Below are 21,144 nucleotides of genomic sequence, written 5' to 3'. Positions count from 1 at the left end.
CGATTTCACAGGTATACAGAATCATTTGTGCCGTTCGGTTTCTTCCGTCTTATTTTTGAAACGAATAATCGTTGACTGGACCTAGACCAGATGTATTTTTCGTACGTTTATTTATTGACACGCGTACAGGAAACGCAGATGCCGCGGATGGCGAATCGACGGCCGACGACGAACAGATCTACTGGTTGAGGCCGAAATTACGGCCGTCGCCTACTCAGTCGACGAGCGACGCCAATGGCGCACCGACGACCGATAAGAGCTGGCTGAACAAGAAACTGAAGCCCAAGGTCACCTTTAACGACCTGCCTAGTACGTCAGGCTCGCGGTAACTACCCTCCTCCCTCCTCTTGGTGTCTTTCAGTACATCTCGCTGTGCCCGTGCCCGTGCCCTTTGCTTTTCTTTCCTGCCTACAAACTCGATTACCCTAAACGCGCCGATCGAACTGGTTTCTTGTCCACACGCACACGCATACACTTTCGCTTCGATCCGATAATCGCAGTACGTGCGATTATTGTTTACTTTCGCCTTCCGATCCGCTTGGGAACTCTACGCTTCCACCGCTACGTGCTAGTATCGTTGCGATCGGTGTGTATTTACCCTCGGCTCTCGATATTTATCCTCGTAGCGGGCGTGTCGATAATCTCTTATAGATTTTTCAATGTTCCCCCACGTTGTATCTACTCCTGATCTACATATGTGTGCGTCGTAAAAAAAAAAGTATCGTCGACAAAACTCCGTCGACTCTTTGAGGTTCTCTCTCTTCCTTTCTCTGTGTTCTCCCTCTCTTTCTATGTCTGTCTCTGTCTCTGTCTCGCTTTCGGAATAAAATGGCAATTCTGGAGGAAATACGACGAGCCGCGGTCGTTGTAATTGCGCCGGCAGCGGTTAAATTTCAGGAAAAATTGCCGGGAATCGAACCGCAAAGAGTTAACGGTTGCGTATTGCGACCGGTGACGTTGTCGGCTGGTAATTAGCCACTTTCCCTTGCTCGTGCCTGTGTAATTTTCCGTTTCGCTAACCACTCGATAAGACATACATACCGATCGTACTAAAACTATTTAATCCGATCGATATCGCTTTTCTTTTCCTACGCTGATTGGCTTCGGCAACGACGAGCCGTTCGGCTCGATCGAACGATTCGCATTATTTGCGAACAATCGACGTTGGGAAACCATCCCTCTTACCCTCGTTAGTAGTCGCTGGATACGTCGGTCCGACAAATGCATTCAATGCATCGTACGTTTGGCGCGTCTGTGTTTCAGTAATAAGGGAAAAGCCAGACGAGGCGGTGGCGGTCCCGGTGCCGGTGACCAGGGCGGGCCTGAGGATGACGGAGATTACGCCACGCTACGGGAATTACCGTTGATAACGTCTCTGGATCCCGCCGACGATTCAACGTCCGAGGAGAACAAGGTACTCGATTCCTTCTATCCTTTTCACGGCTGACTCCGTCACGAATCGAAATCAAGTATTTCGTTTAACCCTTTCGATCGTGAGTCGGTGAATACCGACAGAAAGAAACGAGAGCGCGACCGAATCTTTCCACACGCTTGCCACGCACTTTGCATCCTCGTAGTCTCGCGCGCCGAAAGGGTTAAAGCGCGAGTGCATCGGTTTTATAAATCGCAGCATGCAGCTATATCGAATTAGTCCCCAAAGATAAGTTATTCGTGTCGGACCCATTCTCTTTATCGGCTTTTAATTTAGTTCTGTTTTGCTTTAACAGTGGGGAAGATGGCTGATATCCCGTAGGGACGGTATACCTAAATTTGGAGACGTAAGACGTACAAAAATGTGTTTGTCTTTTCGTACCTGCGCTTCCAAGTAACGAACATTAACACGCGTATTAATCGCTCGTGCGTGTCGTTTGATTTTTTTTATTAACAAGATTAGCGTAGAGCGCCGATTTTGCCGTCCTACTCTCTATCAATTCTTCTTTCTCCGTTGCGAGACCAACCGACGATAATTTTAAGCTAATATTCGGACGATAGAATTTGCAACCACGGAGCAGCACGTCGACGTTCGAATACGATAGATTTTTCGCACTCGTGTCTCTTTCTCTTTTTTTTTTTTTCTATAGAAACGTTGGAGCTGCCAATATACTTACTGTGAAAATAATCGTCGATCGAACGATACGAAAGTCGCAAACTACAACCATCTTCGCTTCCTCCGCGCACAAATCTCCTACGTACGTTTCTTTCGCTTTCCACCGTCTTCTCTCTCTTACCGTTTCATTTTTCCTACTTTTCTCGTTAGACGTAAAAAATCCCTGTTAACCGAACGCAAAGCGCGTCGCATTGCGAACTTGGATTAATCGTCAACAATTTGCAACAATTTCAACAGCTGCTCGAGTGCGTGAACGACGACCAAGTGACTTACTATGCGAGTGCGAATCGCGATCTACAACCCTCGGAGGGTGACCCCTCGCCCCTCTTAACCCCCGATCCTCTGTCCGATCCTAACTCGGAGCCACTTCCACTGCCACCTCCGACTCCAACTTGTGCACCGACCACCGAAGTTATCACGGCGCCACTAACCACTGACACCCAGGTACTAAAAGTCTTAACGTGTTCACCGTGTTTAATCCATGGGTGAGCAAACCGTGATACACGTCGATTAATTCGAATAGGATATGATAACGGTTCCTTTGACCGGCGATGGTCATTGTTTGCTCACCCTTCGCTTAACACCGATACCGTTCGTAGTCTTGATCGTTGTAAATAGGTGTGTTTATTGTCCGTAAATAGTATAAATCGAACCGAATGAAAATGTTTGCGCAACGTAGGGAGATCGAGAGCGATTGATTCGAGAAGGAGTTTCCGTCGATCGTTACGTGATGAACGCTATCGCCGTATCCATTATGTATGTATATCGTTGTAATTCCTCTGGATCTCCGTACGATAGGATAGGAAACGAGAGCGGTGTTCCCATTAATATATCGACGATACGTCGACGTGTTCGGTTCGTTTCAGACGATCGGAGGACAAACGCCGCGCTGCTTGCGCCGTGCGGACTCGGGTATGCCCCACGACGAGCTGACGCCCCGCTCGGATTCCTCCAATTCGCCGCCTTTGGAGGCAGTGGGTGGAAGCAGCGGAGCCGGTTCGGTGACGGGTCACAGCAACACCAGCAGCCATAGCGAGACCTCCTCGAGCGGTGTGCACAGTAACGCGAGCAACGCGAGCAACGGTAGCTGCCAGCGTCGCGCGACCAGCGTGGACGATTTGACCGGGGAACCGCGGCCCGGCGAAGAACCGCGCGAACAGTGGCGCAGTTGTTCTCTTCAACGTGGCATGCAACCACCGACGGCAACTTCCGGTACTTTCTCGCCGCCGACCAGTCGTCCTAGCACCAGCCAATCCTTCTCCTCGCCGCAGTACGTGAACCACGTACCGCTGATCGTGAACGCGAACGGTACCGGTAACGCGAACGTCGACGCGATCGTCGGTTCGAGCTCCGGGTCCGGGTCTGGCTCTGGCTCCGGTCCCGGCTGTCCAGCCGTTATCCTGGAAAACCCAAACGAAGCGACCGTCGTGATACGTCGCAAGCTCTCGAGAACCAAGCTGACGGAACCGTTGAATCCCAACGAGGAGCCGTTCGGTCGTTCCACCAACATGAGGATGACGTCCTTCACGGAAAGCAACGACATTCGCGTTCACGCCTCGTCCGCCACCCTGCCCCACTATCCCACACAACCCGCCGTTACCTATCCACATTGCTCGACCATGCCGTTGCCCCATGCCTCCCACAGCATGGCTGGCAACCACATGAGCGGATCGACGGGAAGCTGTGGCTCCGTGCCCAGGCACACTTTCGTCGCGCATCCGCCCCACGGACACGCGACGGTTCCCGCCCACACCACTCTGCCATCCCATCACAACGGCGTCAGGCTTCTGCACCCAGTACCCCCGAACAATCCCTTCGTGAAGAGGTTCCCACCGGTGCAGCTGCACACGCAGCCCTGGGCTCTTCCGGGCCATCATACTTTCCCCCAACAGCCCCAAACTAACGGGAAACTCTCGGTGGCCGCTCAGATCAGACAAACCGATCGCGACTCGGCCAACTTTTCCATGGCCAGCAGCGGCGACTCCGACACGTGTTTACCCCATTAAGCGTCTCGCCCCATGCCTTCGTTTCGCGCGGAACAAACTCCTTCGAAAGATCGGGCACTTCCTACCAGAGAAAGAAAAGATTTACGCTCCCAACGATTATTTCGTATTTTCGATCGTTTGAGTGTAACAAGCGACGCTACATATCATACTTTTCTGATCCCCATCCAAGAGAAGAACCTCCCACCGACGCGTATAAATTCTATTTTTAATACAAACATCGTCCATCGAGACGACACTTTTTCCAACTTCCATATCAACGGTACCTCGATGCTTCCGTGAAAGTAAAAACATTTTTCCATCGACCGTCTTCGTGCATACACAGACGTACACGTTTCGAAATTAAACATATCTCGCGGTCCGATGCTCGTACTGCTAATCGTGATCGATTTTTCGGGGCGAAATCTTTTCTCTCTCCCCAAAGACTTTACTCTCCGATTAGGAACGGTGAAAGATAACTCTCCTGTCCCTGTTTCGCACGTAAACAGGCTGCATTTATTTTAACACGTATACTGTACCGATCGCGAATCGATGTATCGACGATCAGATCTTTCCGAGTCGAGAGCGAACCGCGCGAAACGAACATGTTGTTCGCGGCGATGGCAGGCAAAAAAGATACGCTCGCGACCGAATTTAAAGAACGAAGCGAGTATAGCGAGACGTTGTAGTAGCTACTTGACTTGATTTCTCGCGGCTTACTAATAGGAATTACTCGGATCGGTGGTTCCTACGTAACAATCGAGAACGGCACACGACCGGTGGTGTACCGTTTCTTTCTTTGCGAATACCCCTCATTATACTCGGGTATTCTGCCTATATAATTAACGATCGGGTAAGACGCATCTCGCACGTGCTGTCACGTATAATATTTTCAATTCTCTTTCTCTCCATCTTAATATTTTCTATCTCGAGTCTCGATCTCGATCAACTACTGTGTCTTTCATTTTCTTTTTTTTTTTTTCTCTTTCTTTACATTACTTCTTCGTCTATTTATACATTTATTTTTCTTTTCTTTCCCGTTTTGTTTTGTAAATAAAATTGTTGCTAAAAATTTCGTAAGTTATGTTTCCGTCTTCCGATTATCCATACGTTAAGTAGATAATACAAGATTACCGAAAGAATACGTTGACTCTTGAAGCTATCGTGTCGATCTTTACAGTTTGAATCGAAACGAACGTGCGTCGAGCAAATAAAGAGAATATTTATACCGGTTGGATGTATCGAGATCGATCGAAACCAGCGACCGATCTATAAACGTTGAAACGGCTCGATATAACGAACGTTGGATGAGGTCAGCACGTGGCGGGCCATTTAGGGAAGGTTAAGGGAACGATTACTGCCACTAATTGCGAGGATCTATGGATCTCTGTTATACACATATATTTACTTGTTTCATCGACTGCCATGTTATTTCGTCCTTTCGCGAATTTAAACGTTCAAGAAGCGTTCGTTGCACTCGCGATCATTCGCGGGTATCGATGCGTTTAAACGCTTCCTACACTAGTTGAAATATACATTTGCTTTCCTTTCGCGACTATATAACTCTCGTCGAAGACGCGCGAGACGGCAGATACCTCTGACCTCGCGAGCATGCGTCGCGACCAGGCTCGATCAGAGAACGAGAAGATCGTTTCGATTTCATTTTAAAACGCCACATCCGTTTGGAGAGTTTAGCGTCTACGTTAACAAGAATTACTTAATATTTTTAACGCCGAGAGTATACGGTTAAATGATCATTATCGCGAAACGAATTGATTACGGAGACACGCGTGTTTATCGAATCTCTGTAAGCGAGCGGCGGGCCTAGCTGGTGGGCCCAGTTTGCGATAGAGCCTGATCGCGACATACATACATTTTCTATAGAACGCGTTTACATTACGCGCCTCGTGACTGCGACCTCCGCGCAGTCTGTTCGCGGTGTTAACGACAAGTGGCGATCGTCGAGTCTGTTCCACCCTGGAAGCGATAAGCGATTCTCGTGATAATCGAACGGAGAAAAGGACCGAGCCGTCGCGACGGTAATAAACACCGATGGCCAGCAAGAAGCCCGTTTAAACCGATCTAAAGCATCTAGTACGCGCAGAAATAATCGTAACCGCGAAACGATTAAAACGTCTTTGCTCGTTACCGATACCCCCAAACTTCAGAACACGCACTTGTCTACTTTACACTTTGAAAACAAAGAAACAACGTTTCTTCCTGATAGAACGGTGATAATAAGAAAAATTGTTCGACGCGTACACTACGATGTTATTGATAAACATTTGAACGCGACGCGTCGATAAATCGCTGACATTTTTCAAGCAAGATGATAGTATTTTTATGAACGATCTTTACAAACGACTAAATGCACTGAGTAGCAGAATTAACACGGCACAATATTGTTGGATTCCAACACTTTATTTAAGAGAAGAAAACTCGTACAACTATTACGTCGTACGAGGTTCAGGATGAGTAAGGATTAGAAATCTGGACTAGGATGTTTTGGATGGGTAATGTTTGGTGACGGAGTGGTGTTTGTCTGGTCGTGTTGGTCATCCAACAATATTGCACTCGTAGATGAAGGGTAAACACAGATGCACGCTTTCTTTGTTCGACTAATTAGAAGACTTTTCTTATGATTTTGCATAGCAGTAGCCTCTAAAGATAAACGCAAAATTCAAACGAAAACGCTGCTCAATAATATAAAATACGAGAAAAAGGTAATATCATTAGTTATTTTTAAATATCTTCCAACAGTTTCGAACGGACAAATTATAAGATTGCTGATACACGGCGCGTAAAAGCAAAAGTTTCGCGCCGATGAATGCGTTTCGTGAGATAGTTTGCAAACGAAGATGGAATCAAGATTGCGAATTAGCTGCGAACATCGAGCAAACCGGATGTACAGGTGTCTTTTTTATACGTAATCGAATAGGAATTTCAATCGTAATTCCACGTATTTTGTATGCACTTTTTGCGAGACTGAAACGAACGGAGACCATCGATACAAAAATTTGTATCGAAGAGTTTAAAGCATTCGCGAGAAATTTCAAATACTATAGCGTATATCGAGCGACGTAGACGTTGACGCTTTTCAAAGGCTGTGTGTCCGTTACGTTTATATTTTCCAAATTCGTCCCTCGAGCGATCGACGTAGTATTTCGACCTAGCGATATCAGCTTGTTCTTACTTTCACATAGATTTTTCGATCAAGACAAATGTGCTTGGGCATTGCGCGAGCAATGTTCACCGTTACGCGAACGTCAATGTCAACGTCTACGAGTACGATCGAATGCTTTTTATACTAAAAGGAAATTTCCTTTGATACGTGCTCGATACGAATCGAGGAAAATACTTGTTCATAGATATTTCGTTATTTTTCCATGAACGAGTTATGCCTTCTCAAGTAGAACGTGTATAAAATATTGTTACGAATAAAGAGCAGAGGTGAGACGATCTCAAAACAGCCAGATAACCATCGAAAATATGCATGTATTTTCAGGTAAAGCGTGTCGGTATGTGTTGCACCCTCGAAATTGAATTTGAAAATCTTTGGTTATCTGGATAGATGTAGCAAAAAAAACCCCTATAATTTTTATATCTCAGTAGGACCGGATAGATGACTTTTTTGCAAGCAAATAAAAAAATTCGAATCTATTCTTCTAGGAGCAAAAGCATCGAAATGAATACAGTGAAAGCTTGTGGTATCGACGGAAGGCAAAACGTGCAATGCTCTCTGTCTATGTGCGTGCGTGCGTGCGTGAGCGCTTGTATGCAGAAAACTTGTTTCGTACTATTGTTTTGTGAGCTTATATTTGAGAAAATATCAAATATACCACGTCCGAGTTGTGCGATTCGCCGACGTCTTGGCGAACGTTGCAGTTTCCATCGTCGAGGCTGGAGGCTTCCTGTTTTCAAAGTCCTTGTACACATGTGGGACCAAACTGCAACGTTCACGAAACGAACAAATGGCGAATCGGCAAATCGATGAACTTGGACGCGGTATCCATCCGAAAGCCATGAACTCGAGTACAAACTCAGCCCGTGAAAGCCTTAAATCTCAATATCAAATATACAAACTCGATCTATCGTATCGACGAGAACCGTAAGCGTGCGATTCGTTTTGTTTGCTCACGGTGTTCTTGAATGGAGATAGAGCTCGGTCGTGGATCAAATAGCAATAGCGGAGCTCGAGCTGCGAAATGATAAAGCTTTCACTGTACTTGTATATTTTTTCAAGCGAACGTTACGCATGCCCTTAAATATCGATATCGATATCGATATCGGCGGTCGAGTGCTTTGATAAAACTTGATTCCATCTTTGTTCGTAGTTGAATAACGACGCGTCGACGGTTGCGGCGACAGCGAGAAAAGTAGAAGAGAAATAGACAGAGCTTAACGCAATCGTTTTTCAATGGCCGGGATGCGGTAAATCGACCAATTGTAAATTCACGAACGGCAAGTCAAACCGAACATCGTTTTTTACGATACCTTTTTTTTTCATTTTTTTTTAAGAACGCTTTGCCATGCCGATCGTACATATCATGATGGAAGGACCATCCGTTTGTAACGACGAAGTCGATGGCGTTAAAAGAGGACTACGTCCGGTGTTGCGTGAATCGATTTCGTATCATTGATTCTCGGTGTTCGCGAGTTCTGATCGCTTGCTAACCGAGAATCATCGTCATCATTATTATTATCATCATCATCATCATTATCAGCAGCAGCAGCAGCAGCGGCGGCGGCGGCAGCGGCAACAGCAATAGCAGTACCGGAAAGAGCGTTGAAAAGGAAGCAGAAGAACGATCGGGCCAGTGCCGCCTCGTGGAAATATTTTTGTACCGTCTAGCGTCAATCGGCGACCGTACTCTGTTCGTTTTAGATTCGGCTAGAACCTAAACGCGCGAACGTAGACCGTCGAAGGAAGGCTCTGACTCGAACGAACGCTCGCGAACATCGACCATCAGGACACCACTTTTGTGCAACGAGAATAAATTAGATTTGTTGACCAGTTTAAAGGATAAAAATTGGGACTACGAGGTTATCGGTTTCAGAGCCCTCCCGAGCGAGTCGCGTCTCGAGCGTGTATTGTATAACCGCGAAAGAGTGAGAGGGGGGTTGGGGAGAGATTAGCGTGAAAGAAAAATAAGAGAAAATGTGCGTGCGTGTTTTGATTCGTCGCGTTCGACAGATCCTTTGAGAAATGTAAATAGTTGAGGATCGTGTCGAATTCGCGGGTAACGTGAAAAAAAAAAAACAAAGGAACGAATGAGAACGAACAATTCAGCGAATATGTACGAATAATTGTATAAAGACTGATTAGACTAGCGTTGGTATTTATTCGAATTCACACAGTTAAATGCTATCGCTTTGCGCGCTCTCGAATCCTCACGGAGCACGATACCAAAGGTATTCTTAATCATCTTCCATTTTTATCTTAATTTTTTTACTTGTGTTGTTCGCGTCGTGATCGAACGCTCCGTTATCGTATCAACTATCGAGTGCTAAATACATATGTAGCTGTAGGCACGAAAGAGCGGATCGTTGCGCGTTCAGTCGATCGCTTAGCAAACCCAAACAGATTCTTTCTTATCTTCTCCGACTAGTAGTTCCGTCGTTGTAACGTTTTCCTGTCGTTTCTCTCGCGATGCGATCGAAACAGATATTCCGTGGAACGTATTGAGCGATCGAATAAATCTAACGGCCTACGAAAGATTTAACAGCGACCGGAAGATCGCAGGTACGAAGAAACGATTTCCAAAAGACGACGCATAGATCGATAGAACGCAACGATTCCGAATCCTCGTTTCTTGCGACACTTTTAAGTTCTCACGAACCCTCGTGAATCGTTGCATTATTAATTGACGCGTTATTCTTTCCGAAGGAAGATCCGTCGTGCTCTCGAGAAACGTATAAACGGGGCAAAGAGGAAAAGAAAAATGGTATGCGCGGTTGTAACAGCGACATTATTATCGTCACAACGTATCAATATTACTCGATGCATCGTATAAGCAAGTAAACTAGATGTAAACTTTGTATATTCATTTACCAAAAGAATAAAGGTAAATTATTCGAGGAAATTTGGGAAGGAATCGCTCTTTCCCTCTCGAGTGCGACAAACATTTTCCAGATCCCGTGTTCACGGACATGTTGCTCGTCGAGGTTGTTTCCAATGGAAAATGTTGTAAAAAAAATGTGTCCAAGTCTTAAGGAATGGTAAGTAAATGCATTGAACGTGACAAACAGTTTAATCGATAGCAATACTTTTATTGTTTAAACGTTTTTAAATACATCAGAGTACGCGCTAATGGATTTATCTCGTCTATCTACTTTTCGTTTTTAGTTTCATTAGGCTAAACAAGATGCGCAGAATATTATGACAATCGTTTTCATTCGAATTTACTATATTCGTCGTTTTCTTGCAAAGTAAGGGTGCGTGTAAACGTACGGTATACATACGGGTATACCTTAGGCTCTCTCTGCATCGGTACGCGTGTTTACTTCATATAAATATCCATGTACTCTCCATCTGTGTGACTACATATTTTTATTTATATACATATATGTGTGTGTGCGCGTATATACAGACGTATATACATTCGCACACATGCGCGCATATATATTTGTTTCTGTATATTTATATATGTATATATTTGTATTTATTTCTTTACGACGTCGGTAGAACAATTATTTACATAACGTTGTAATAAGCTATGGCTATGACTAGACGTATTGACGCTTTAGGATAGTTTTTGGAAATATTTCTAACAACGAGAGAAAACGTTAAAAAGAGGGAATCCCGACGTGCAATTCTGCAGGAATTAATCTCGTTCGTTTCCATTGTGCCCGCGCGTGCTTGTTTTCGTAGGTTCGTTGTATGTACAAAGTCATGCACATGTACTTTCTCGATTACACCGTTGAACATTTTACGCGTACGGCGCGCGGTAACCAATTTGTTCGTTGATCGTTTACTTAATTCGAAACTAAATCTACTTTTACAAAGACGATGATCGATTAACCCCCGACCATGATACATTATTACGTGGTTCTCTTTTCTATACGAATAGTATAAAATGCTAAGCGATTCTACGCTTCTTATTAGGACTCGTACTCGATTAGGAAAATTGGATCGTCTAACGTTACGATTAAATGGCATGTACTCCCATTCACCCGTTAACTATTACTCTTCTTCTTATCTTTTCATCCTTGGTCCTTAATTCCTGCGGAACGAGCTTCGAGCGATCGTTTCCATATCGAAGGATTAAACGCGAAGGGTTCTCGAAAATATTCCCGTCTTTCGTACATTTAGAAAGGTACAACGAGTTTAGGAACACTGCGAACGAAACGATTGGAGAAATCGAAACTCTCGTCGCTTTTTCGCGAAAACGAACAGATGACCATAAATCATAATAAACGGGAGATCGTTCGGGGATTCCCTCTTATTAATCGCAGGTACGCGGACGTATTGACTCGACGAAGAGAAAATGTACTACGCAGGAAGAAGGAGACATCGTTAATACTTAACCAATTTGGTAAACAAGCTAATTGTACGGTATGTATATCCTTTGTGTGTGTGTGTGTATGTGTGTGTGTGTGCGTGTGTGTGCATGTGTATATATAGGTCACGATATAAAATCTACGGTTGCAACAGTCAACAATTCATTTTTACCGAGCAAACATCGATTAAAGGGCGCGTTTTCGTACCTTCTACCACGACTATTCCTCTCATTTCGTAACAGATTTCTCGATCGTGTACAGATCGGACGAGATATTGCAGGTTTTCGTTCGAAAATTAGTGATCGATAGACAGGGGCATAGGACGGGAAAATGGATTCGTTAAAACATAGGAGAAACTCCTGAATCGTAAATTGACTTTGATTTACGAGCTACGCGTATTAAGGACACCGAAGAATTGATCGCCGTTGCGCTAAGGTATCTCAGCCTAAATCTACATCGTAATACTATCGTTTAATCGTTAACGATAACGTTTCCACTGACTAATTACACCAATTTCCGAACGAATCGTCGCGTCCACGATGGACGACCGACTGCGCGAGGAAGTAGTTGAAACAAAATAAAAGGAAGGATCGCGTCGAAAAGTACAATGGAACTCTTTCCGGAAAATCGCTTTCCAGCTCGCGATTCCCGCGATCCGTTCGTCAAGTGTTTCATATACACGTGTCGGATTCGTACGAATCAACGACGAGATTAACAGGCAGGATACTGTTGCGTGATTATAAAATAAACTACTGTCGCTCGCTTAGTAAGTCATTCTAAATCGGCTGCCAACGCGACAAAAGGCTTCTCCCTACTTACCTTAATTACCGTCGATGCATTCGATCGTTCGATGTACTTATATACTTATATACATAGATAGAAACACATTATTACCTATGTGGATCGACCGACCGAATTCTTCGTAACATTAAGATCAGAATCGCGTTAATTAAATCGGAGTCGTGGCGTTCGAACGTATCTAGCATGAATCGATTCGATCGATCGAGCGCACCGCGTCCCCCCGTGGCATCGATGTTGCTAAATATTAATACGTATCCGCCCGAAGCGCCAACAATAACGAATATATGTAGCGAACAAACGCGTCGATCGTTCGATAATCGTACAAACCTAAGCTTTTCGAATTTTTATCTTCGCGTGTACTTGTATGTATACATGTATAATACGTATGCTCGCGCGGGCTTATATACAGAGTGGATCACACGCACGCACAAACACCCACACAGCCACACACACACACACACACACACACATACACGCGCGCGCGCGCGCACGCTAAAGTTAACGCTAATGCGTCTGCGCGATCCTTGTGATCCCTTGACGGATCGCGTACCCGACCCTTATTTTACTCGGACGAACGTAGGATACGATAACTCTACTAACAAACTAGATAACTGTTTGCGCATTACGCGTCGCTATACTGGATGGTAGAATCCGCAAGGATACACGGTCCAAGCTGATCGACAGAAACCTCTCTTCTCCTCGTCCTTTTCCTTTCGTCGTCGTCTATTTTCTACTCGGATGAAATAAAAAAATTGACTCTTACCGATTTCAATCGTCAGCTTGAACCGTACAACTGTGCCGTTCATGCTCGTCGCCAGGATCGATCGATCTTTCCTCGATCCTCTCTGCGAAGCGACACGATCGAAAGATCAAAGGATCGCGGTGCAACACATTTTTCGTTTATTCGAGACTTCAGCACCTTTGAATCCGAGTGGATCCCAAGGAAAGTGCTGCGTAACGTTGTAGATACTTTCATCGGATAAGGCTGCGTTAATTATTGTCTTTTTCGTTATCTCTCGTGCTCATAGATTTACCCCGTACCTTTTTCACCCTCTTCCATTCTTTAATATTTTTGTGCTTCTGCCCTATTCGATCACCAATTGCTTTCCTCGCTCGTCGATCAGTAGACAAATATCCCTTTATCTTTCGTTCGATTCTTCGGAATAAGTACGTGCTTGCCCTTTCCTTCGAATAGATACCGTTACGACGCAACTAAACGACGATCTGTAAACTTCGTTCACGATATACAAACTCTCGTTATTTCTTTAATTCGATGTGAAAAGGGAAAAAGAAGAGGAACGTACAGGTGGAATAAAAAGTACCGTGTAAGAAACGACTAGAAGCATACGCGGCTAACTAGTTAGATCATCGATCGGAAATTTAAGGCTTTCGCGGCCTGATTCTGTACTCGAGTCGATGGTATCCATTCGGACACGATCGACTCGAGTACAAAATAGATCGATGTTCGACGATCCCTGGGAATCGTCGTGAATTCGACGGAATACTCGCTAAGGCAACCAAATTCCTCGATGCGACGTACTTGTGGACTTTCTTCGAGAAAATGCCAAAGCTTCCGCGCCTCGGTAAAACGATCTTCGATTCGATATAATGTTTGGAAACACGAAAGCGACTGAACCGCGAATAATTAGATCACAGACGCAATCGATAAGGAAACTTTTTAGATAGAAAATAACATCAAGTACTTTCATAATTTTCGCGTACGATCGTTTCACGCGCGTCGAGGGTTTGTCGTCCAAGATTGGAACTTTATACATCTCCGTTGCTTTTAATCACTTTTGCGACTTGATTCTTAACCGTTCGTGCGCTAGAAACAGTTTGGAAAATCTGACGCGGTTAGGCCGAATAAGCATTACGATCGGATCGCGTTTCACAGCGTTTTCGATTTAGGCCCGAATTAGACGAGCGTGTTAAAAGCTACGAAGATGATATTTCAAGTTTCAGGCTTAAGCAACACACTTTGTATATTATTGGTCCAGCTTCCGTTCAACCAACGAACGTCGCGGTGAGTTCTACCGGGTGTACGGTTAACGTTTCTCATACATTTACTTGTAAACGCGAGTCGTTTGCATCGTGACACGTTGTTGGTACGGTTAAATTGATTCGGTAACGCTCCTCGAATCGTTTCAGCTTTTATTATAAGCCACGGTCAGTCGTAAGGAACGCGCGACTGACGAATACTCGATGCAATTTGCCAGCTTTACGCGATCGTTGAGTACATACTTAATTTGTACTTGCGCATTTCGACATCTGCCTATTCCAACTAGAGCTGAGACTTCTCCTCGAACATTCGAGCGCTTCAGCGAGTCAAAATATTCATCGAATAAAATTCGAATGCTATTGAGATATTAATCGAGTACTATTTAAATGCTTAACTATTATTCAATTACTTAACTACGGTAGGACTTGAATTAACCCTAATCCGGACAACCCATTTTTAATAATGAAACGAACAACGTGTGTCGGACAGACACGTAAGAAATTTACCTGTACCTTTTTTTTACGACGTGCTTGTTTTATTTTCGATATCGATTTATCGATTAAAAAAATTTTATTCGTTGGCACATGCGTCTTGGAAGCGACGCCGCGTTGTCCGATCTAGGATTAACGAAACAATCGATGGTACGATTATACGTATCTATGTATGTCCGCTGAGATATATTTGCTGAATTATTTTTTGCTTATAAATAATATATGCACTACTTATAAATTTGTAAATTGCTTAGACAATTCTTCAAATTCGATACAACTATTTGTTTGTAAAAAAATTTTATAAACTACTGTATAAATCTGTAAATTACTTCTAAATTTGTTTAATATTAACGGCGTTAGTTGTCTATAACAAAGTCTTAACGATTCGTGCATTCCTTAGCGACTAAACTAATCTTCGAAACACAATACGGAAAGTTCAACGAAACGATGTTTATCGACTTGTTTCGATAATTTCTCTTATTTTAAACTTTCGTTACGAAGCACCGTGTTCTTTGAACAATAATTATTCTCAACTTTCGCTTTATGTATTAACAAAATTTCAACAGAACAAGTAGAAGATAATAAAAATTATTATATTGTACACACGTAGTGCAAATGTATGCATACTTTCTTAGTCGTGTAATCGAGCAAATATTCTCTTAATAATATTCGAATTTTATTCAAACAGTCCCAGCGCTAACTACAACGAGCGACGTTTCTTCGTTCGTAAATTGAACTCCAATTGCACGTTTATATCGTAAATTTCTACGAGACGCGTAAAACCGATTACGAAGAATACATAATTGCTAAATCTACAAACAAGTTAACGCACGTTTTATCCATTAACCCTTTGCGGACTAGAAACTAATATACCAGAGAACATAGTTTTACAAATTCTCTATAAACCCGTTATTGTACGCGTTATTTTCCTACATTCTCAAACAGTTCTACTGGAAAAATGTTTTGTCCGCGAAGGATTAATTCGTCCGTAATACGCGACAATAGATAGATCCCAAGCAGAAATAGAATAAAGACGAAACGATGATAACGAATTAAATAGAAAAAGTACGCAGCATATTGTTGCGTGAGAAATAAAAAAAGAACGTTGACGGTGTTAATAAACAACAGTCGTGTTATAGAGAGCAAAACCCGTACGGTTTTGGACAGTTTTTATAACCTTGTTACGGACATTGACTAGTGGTCGCATCGACGAGTGGATGCCGGACTACGTTCGTCCATAGTTAATAAACGAAGCTAGTAATAACAAACCTTTTCTTCTTACAATTACCACTTTAACAAGTCTTTATTAAAGTAGAAAAAATCTTGTACGGATTTATTACTCTACCGATAAAAAAATGTCGAAATTAATAGATTTCTCGATGCTTCTACATTCTAAATACTTCTTTCATATGTATATGTATATCAGACACTGTTGTAAAATCTCGATTTAATAATCCAGTTGGGTGGGGGGGAAAAACTGAAAGTAATCGAAGAAGAAAGTACTGCAACAACTTGGAGATGCACCGACGTAGCACCGTAAAATTCTTCTGTTTGTTAAATCGAGATCGTTACCGTATCTTATTATTCGTAGCGTTTACATATACATATTTATATACAAGAAAATCATGCGGTTCTCATGTAAAATCCGAAATCAATGCTTAAATTGTTATCGAAAACCACCCATTGAGCCAAAGAATATGATTTTTTATAGACAATTGAAAGGAAAACACGATTGGGCCTGTTCGATCGATCAGTTACCCCTACGTTTACCATAACTGGCTCTAAACTGGCTACTGTTTAACGATCGGTTCTTTTAATACTGATAAATGTGTTGTCCGTTTAAATGGTTCGAAAAACATGCAAACACGCTACAACTAGTTTTCGCGATCCAAGCCATGCGGCTTTCTGTCTCTCGGTGTTCCGTTGATCTTTCGGAAGAAGGCTCGATCGATATCGTATATATACATATAGAAACTAGACGCAGAAGGAAAGGTTTACACTTGCAGCATATCGCCGATACACGACTGCCTGTCGCGACGAGAGCGCAGCGCGTCGATTGACGGTAATAATCGGAGGAGGACGCGATTTTGCTGGAAGCGTAGACGCGATGTAGAAAAATCGCGCCGCTCTGAGTCTTTTGTTTGGTAAAGCTTACGAAAAGTTTGAACCCTTCCCTAGAGGCTAGCTAAAGTCGTACGAAAACTACCACGAGAGACACAGACATTCTAATACCGTACATATATGCTCAATTCCGGGGCAAAGTGGAACGCACACGCACGCGCCGCTCCTTTGTCTCGTCCGTGCATGGCTTTTCTTCCCTCGTTTGTTCTCAGTTTCGATTCAAGTAGAAACTAGAAGACGGGAAAGAAGGAAGGGGAGGAGCAGCTGACGAGAGAGGAGAAAAGGGAAGAAAAAGAAGGACGATGCTTAAAGCCGTGAAACGACGATCGCAACGAAGATTCGATATGGATCGTTTCGTCGAACAAAACGACAACTTTCATCGCTCCTGGTATCGTACGATTAAAACGAGCTAAAGCATACCGGTGGATTCATTTCACCGAAGACGTTGAGCTCGTAGAGCGAGGCGAACATGATGAATACCAGGTACCAAAGCATCAGTACCACTCCGTATCGTCGATCCAGCTTCCAGCCGTTCAAGTGGGTTGCCAGCACCAAAAATACCACCGTCGACAGCAGAGACACCGTCGAATACGTCAAGCCTGCGCGTCGTAATCACCAGAAAGAAAGAAAGAGAGAAAATGAAGGGCGCGAAGCGAAAGAACGGCTGGACGAGATGAAACGAATACGCGTTGGCTCGCGGTCGACTTACCTCGGCTGGTGACATTTACGTGCGAGCCAGGCTGTATCATAGCAGTTTGTATGAACCATGGAAGCCCGAGACAAACTAGAATATCGAAGACGTTGCTACCGACGGCGTTGCTCACTGCCATGTCACCCAAACCTTCCTTGATCACGGCCAAAGAGGACAGGGCGTCGGGCACACTGACACCAGCAGCGACGAACGTCAAACCCATCACCGTATCCGGTATACCCAGAGTGCTGCCTGTTAAACAGACAGACAGACGGTCAGTAATATTCGAGCATCGTATCGGAACGCGACAATTTATTTTTTACCTATAATCGTGATCATCCACACCATGATGTAACTGTAGAAACTGATCCATACCATCGACACGCAAAAGGTAAAAGGGTACCAGTTTCGAAATTTCTCTTGCCGGCAATCGGGCATGGTCGCGCGACACATGAAATGAATCGGGTATACCAGGCCCCAAGTAAACAAAGTCCATTTGCTACCATCGACCGGTTTTTCCAACGGCGATACTTGATTAGGATCAGGCTCTTTCGCTTTGTAGTATTCCGGTTGCCTCGGAGGCGGTGGTTCGTTCGTTTCTGGTACAGGGCCACCGCCGCCGCCTCCTCCTCCTCCTCCTCCTCCTATTCCGCCTGTCGGTAACAAACCATCGTTACGTTTCGTAATTGGTTGGACGCAAGTGCACGGCCGAGAGAAAGAAAAATTATGCAATTATCTCCCTACGATACACGTCGGTTACCTTCTTGAGTTTTAACTTGGTCCGTAACAGGCGAATTGGGACCCGTGTAAGACAATCGATCCTCCTGCAGCGATCTGTAGCTGACGAGAGCGCTTTCCTCCGCTGGTTCGTCGTCTTTCGGTAGAAAAGGTATGTCGTAAGATTTTGCCCAACGCTCCAGTCTAGCGTTGAAGGACAACGCGATGCAATACACGCCGTACATGATCAACATGAACAGAGACTCCATCCTAAAAGTAGAAATCTCGTCTCTTGTAACAGTACACGATCGGTGATCGGAAACGAGATGAACAAACATCTTACCAAGATATCGATTCGTTGTAAATTGTACCGAGCATCACGAGTATCGACACGGCATAGAAAAAGCAATCCCGACACAGAGGCCACCAATTCAACTTGGACACTGTCGAGGTGCAAAGCCCGCAAACTGATATTACAAACATTATATTGAATACCGCGCTACCGATCACACCGCTCACCTGTAATCGTAACGCGACATGTTACTATCACGACCGAATAACGAGTTTCATTCTACTCAACGTTTACCAATTTGAACGGTACCGCTGCGGTTGGTTTGCAAATACGCAAATTTTTCATCAAAACCGCGATCCTATGAATTTCGACTGTATACGTACATACTGTATTGGAGAATCGAATGTGTACAGGCACGCGTGCATGGGGCGGCATGCACGCTCCGTTTTTCGGGTGTGAACGAACCGACCGCAGACGACAACTCTGACTTTTCTACATATACGCGTAGGATTCGAATAGAAATCGCGTTTGCTTACTCCGATATCGTCCTTGGCGAAGAACACACCGATCACGACGGTCGCCAATTCCGGTGCCGAGGAACCTGCGGCCATGAACGTTGCTCCGGCCACATCCGGAGATAGTCGTAGTTCTGCGTGCAACAAAGAAACCGATAAACGTCCACGTTTTTTTTCTTTTCGTTCGTTAATGTTCCTTGAAACTTTTACGATTTTATACCAGTGTGTTTTCCAAACTTTTACAAACGTAACGACTAAACTTTTTCAATAAATAAAATGTATTTTAAAGATACGTGTACGTATGAAAAAGTAATGTATGATAAGACTCGAAGAATGTCGACCGGCAATGCACAACGCGGTAGAGGTACGTATAACTTGACCGACAGATGTAAATTATTTAATCGAAACGGCGCTAATCTTTCTCGTCCCCTGTCTTATAAATATGCATGTACACGCATAATGCATATACACTGCGTTTCGCTAGGGAACGACATTTCCAACGCACGCTAAGCGTTTCCGGCACACCTTTATCCCTGCGAAACCATAAGCCTGTCTACTGCGATTCAATTCAATTAATAAAACATTCAACTGTACGTCGGTTGTTTCGTAACTTTCTTATTCCGTTGTTTGTTTACGGTTTCGTTGTCGTTTCGATCCAACAACTTTCTTACCTTCGCAAATTCTGTCCAAACTGGAGACGAAGTAATCGTCGCAGACAATCGCGAGGCCCAGAAACGTATAAACGGCGACCAAAATGTGTATAATGAGTCCGCCGTGTTTTCTAGCTTTCGGCCCCATCACCGGCCTTGGGAACTGTTCGATAGCCGGTGGCGAGCAATTCTCTCTTCGCGGCCTCCAAGTCGCGCGTTCGTACACCACCGTGGTTATCGTCGGTACCTGAAATAACCCCTCGAGTAACGAATAGGAAATAGCTGGATAGAAAAGGAGCGAGCAGATCGTGTCTCACCGTTGTAGTTGTGGGAATGGTCTTGGTAAGAGGCGGCGGTATCACCGCGTTTTCCTTTTTCGGAACAACCCCCGCTGTCTCCTGTCGCGACTCTTCCTTGGACTGTCCGCGTACTTTCTTTGGCTTTTCCTCCTTCGTCTTCTCCGTGTTGCTGTTCGGCTCATCCTTTCCACTCTCTTCCCGCACAAGGGTCTCCTCGGTTACCGTTTTCGCCTTCGTCTTAGGTTGCTCGACGTCCGCGCCCGCCGCCGCCGCCGCCAGCAACGTGGCAGATTCCAAGGTACTTTCTACGGTCCAGGTTTCCTCGCTGTCCGTGGAACTCGGATAGAAAGACGATGTTTCTTCGGTGGGTAATTTCGCGGACGTAACATATTGAATGAGTACGTAGCCAAGTAGAAGACCAAAACGCAGAGGCCATCTTTTGCGTCGCGAATTACGTAACTGGACCCCCATCATCCTCGACTGAAACACATTTATCGCAAGTTTACTATCGCGACTCACGCCTCTTTCGTCTCGTTAAAAAATAAGGTAAACGTTAGTTTTTTCTTTTGTCATTTGTAGGAAAAATCGGTTCTCGCTCGAACAGCCAACAAGTTTCCAACGACTCGATCAAACTTTGTTCACGCACTATACCATTACAACAATTACGGCCGCTTAATATTTTATCGATAACACGAGTGATTTCAAGTTTCGTTAATGTGCACGATAACTGTACATTCGGTGTCTCTGCGAAACGAGCGTCTTGCGTTTCAATGCCAAACGGGCTTTATATGGGATACGTGTAACGTGAAAAAAATTATTAAAATGTTTTCGTTTAGTTTGATTCGCTCGTATCGATCATAATAAATACGCCTATTCGCATATGCGCATGCACGTGTAACACGTACAACGCCATTGGTTCTAAATATTGTTTTCTAAATGCCGCGGATATACGAACAAAAGTATCGCGACCGCGTCTTGC

General features: G+C 44.3%; 2 protein-coding genes across 3 annotated transcripts in view; one reads left to right on the top strand and one right to left on the bottom strand.

The window, feature by feature from the left end:
* The window catches only part of LOC122396584 (protein tincar), a 60,994-nt gene extending 54,506 nt beyond the window's left edge, over positions 1-6,488 (top strand). Inside the window, exons 12-15 of one of the 2 annotated variants that reach the window (XM_043395120.1) lie at positions 130-325; positions 1,264-1,414; positions 1,728-1,778; positions 2,974-6,488. In XM_043395120.1, the coding sequence (XP_043251055.1) occupies positions 130-325; positions 1,264-1,414; positions 1,728-1,778; positions 2,974-4,113 (1,538 nt within the window). In that variant the 3' untranslated portion in view covers positions 4,114-6,488. The remainder of the gene's footprint in view (positions 1-129; positions 326-1,263; positions 1,415-1,727; positions 1,779-2,973) is intronic. The other variant, XM_043395122.1, reaches the window with a different exon arrangement.
* Positions 6,489-15,521: 9,033 nt separating this feature from the next.
* On the bottom strand, positions 15,522-20,913 carry LOC122396284 (probable sodium/potassium/calcium exchanger CG1090). The gene is made up of 9 exons (XM_043394524.1): positions 20,817-20,913; positions 20,184-20,645; positions 19,888-20,113; positions 19,238-19,350; positions 18,753-18,928; positions 18,453-18,679; positions 18,016-18,345; positions 17,711-17,944; positions 15,522-17,600 (listed from the first exon to the last, which is right to left on the bottom strand). The coding sequence occupies exons 1-9, from the start codon at positions 20,817-20,819 to the stop codon at positions 17,401-17,403; spliced, it is 1,971 nt and encodes a 656-aa protein (XP_043250459.1). The 5' UTR covers positions 20,820-20,913; the 3' UTR covers positions 15,522-17,400.
* Between the last annotated feature and the right edge of the window lie 231 nt (positions 20,914-21,144).

Source organism: Colletes gigas, unplaced genomic scaffold (genome assembly GCF_013123115.1).
Source record: "Colletes gigas isolate AHSC1104 unplaced genomic scaffold, ASM1312311v1 Colletes_gigas_Sc00007, whole genome shotgun sequence".
Lineage (NCBI taxonomy): Eukaryota > Metazoa > Arthropoda > Insecta > Hymenoptera > Colletidae > Colletes > Colletes gigas.
The sequence above is the reverse complement of the archived record's forward strand: the minus strand, read 5'-3'. Positions and strand labels throughout refer to the sequence as shown.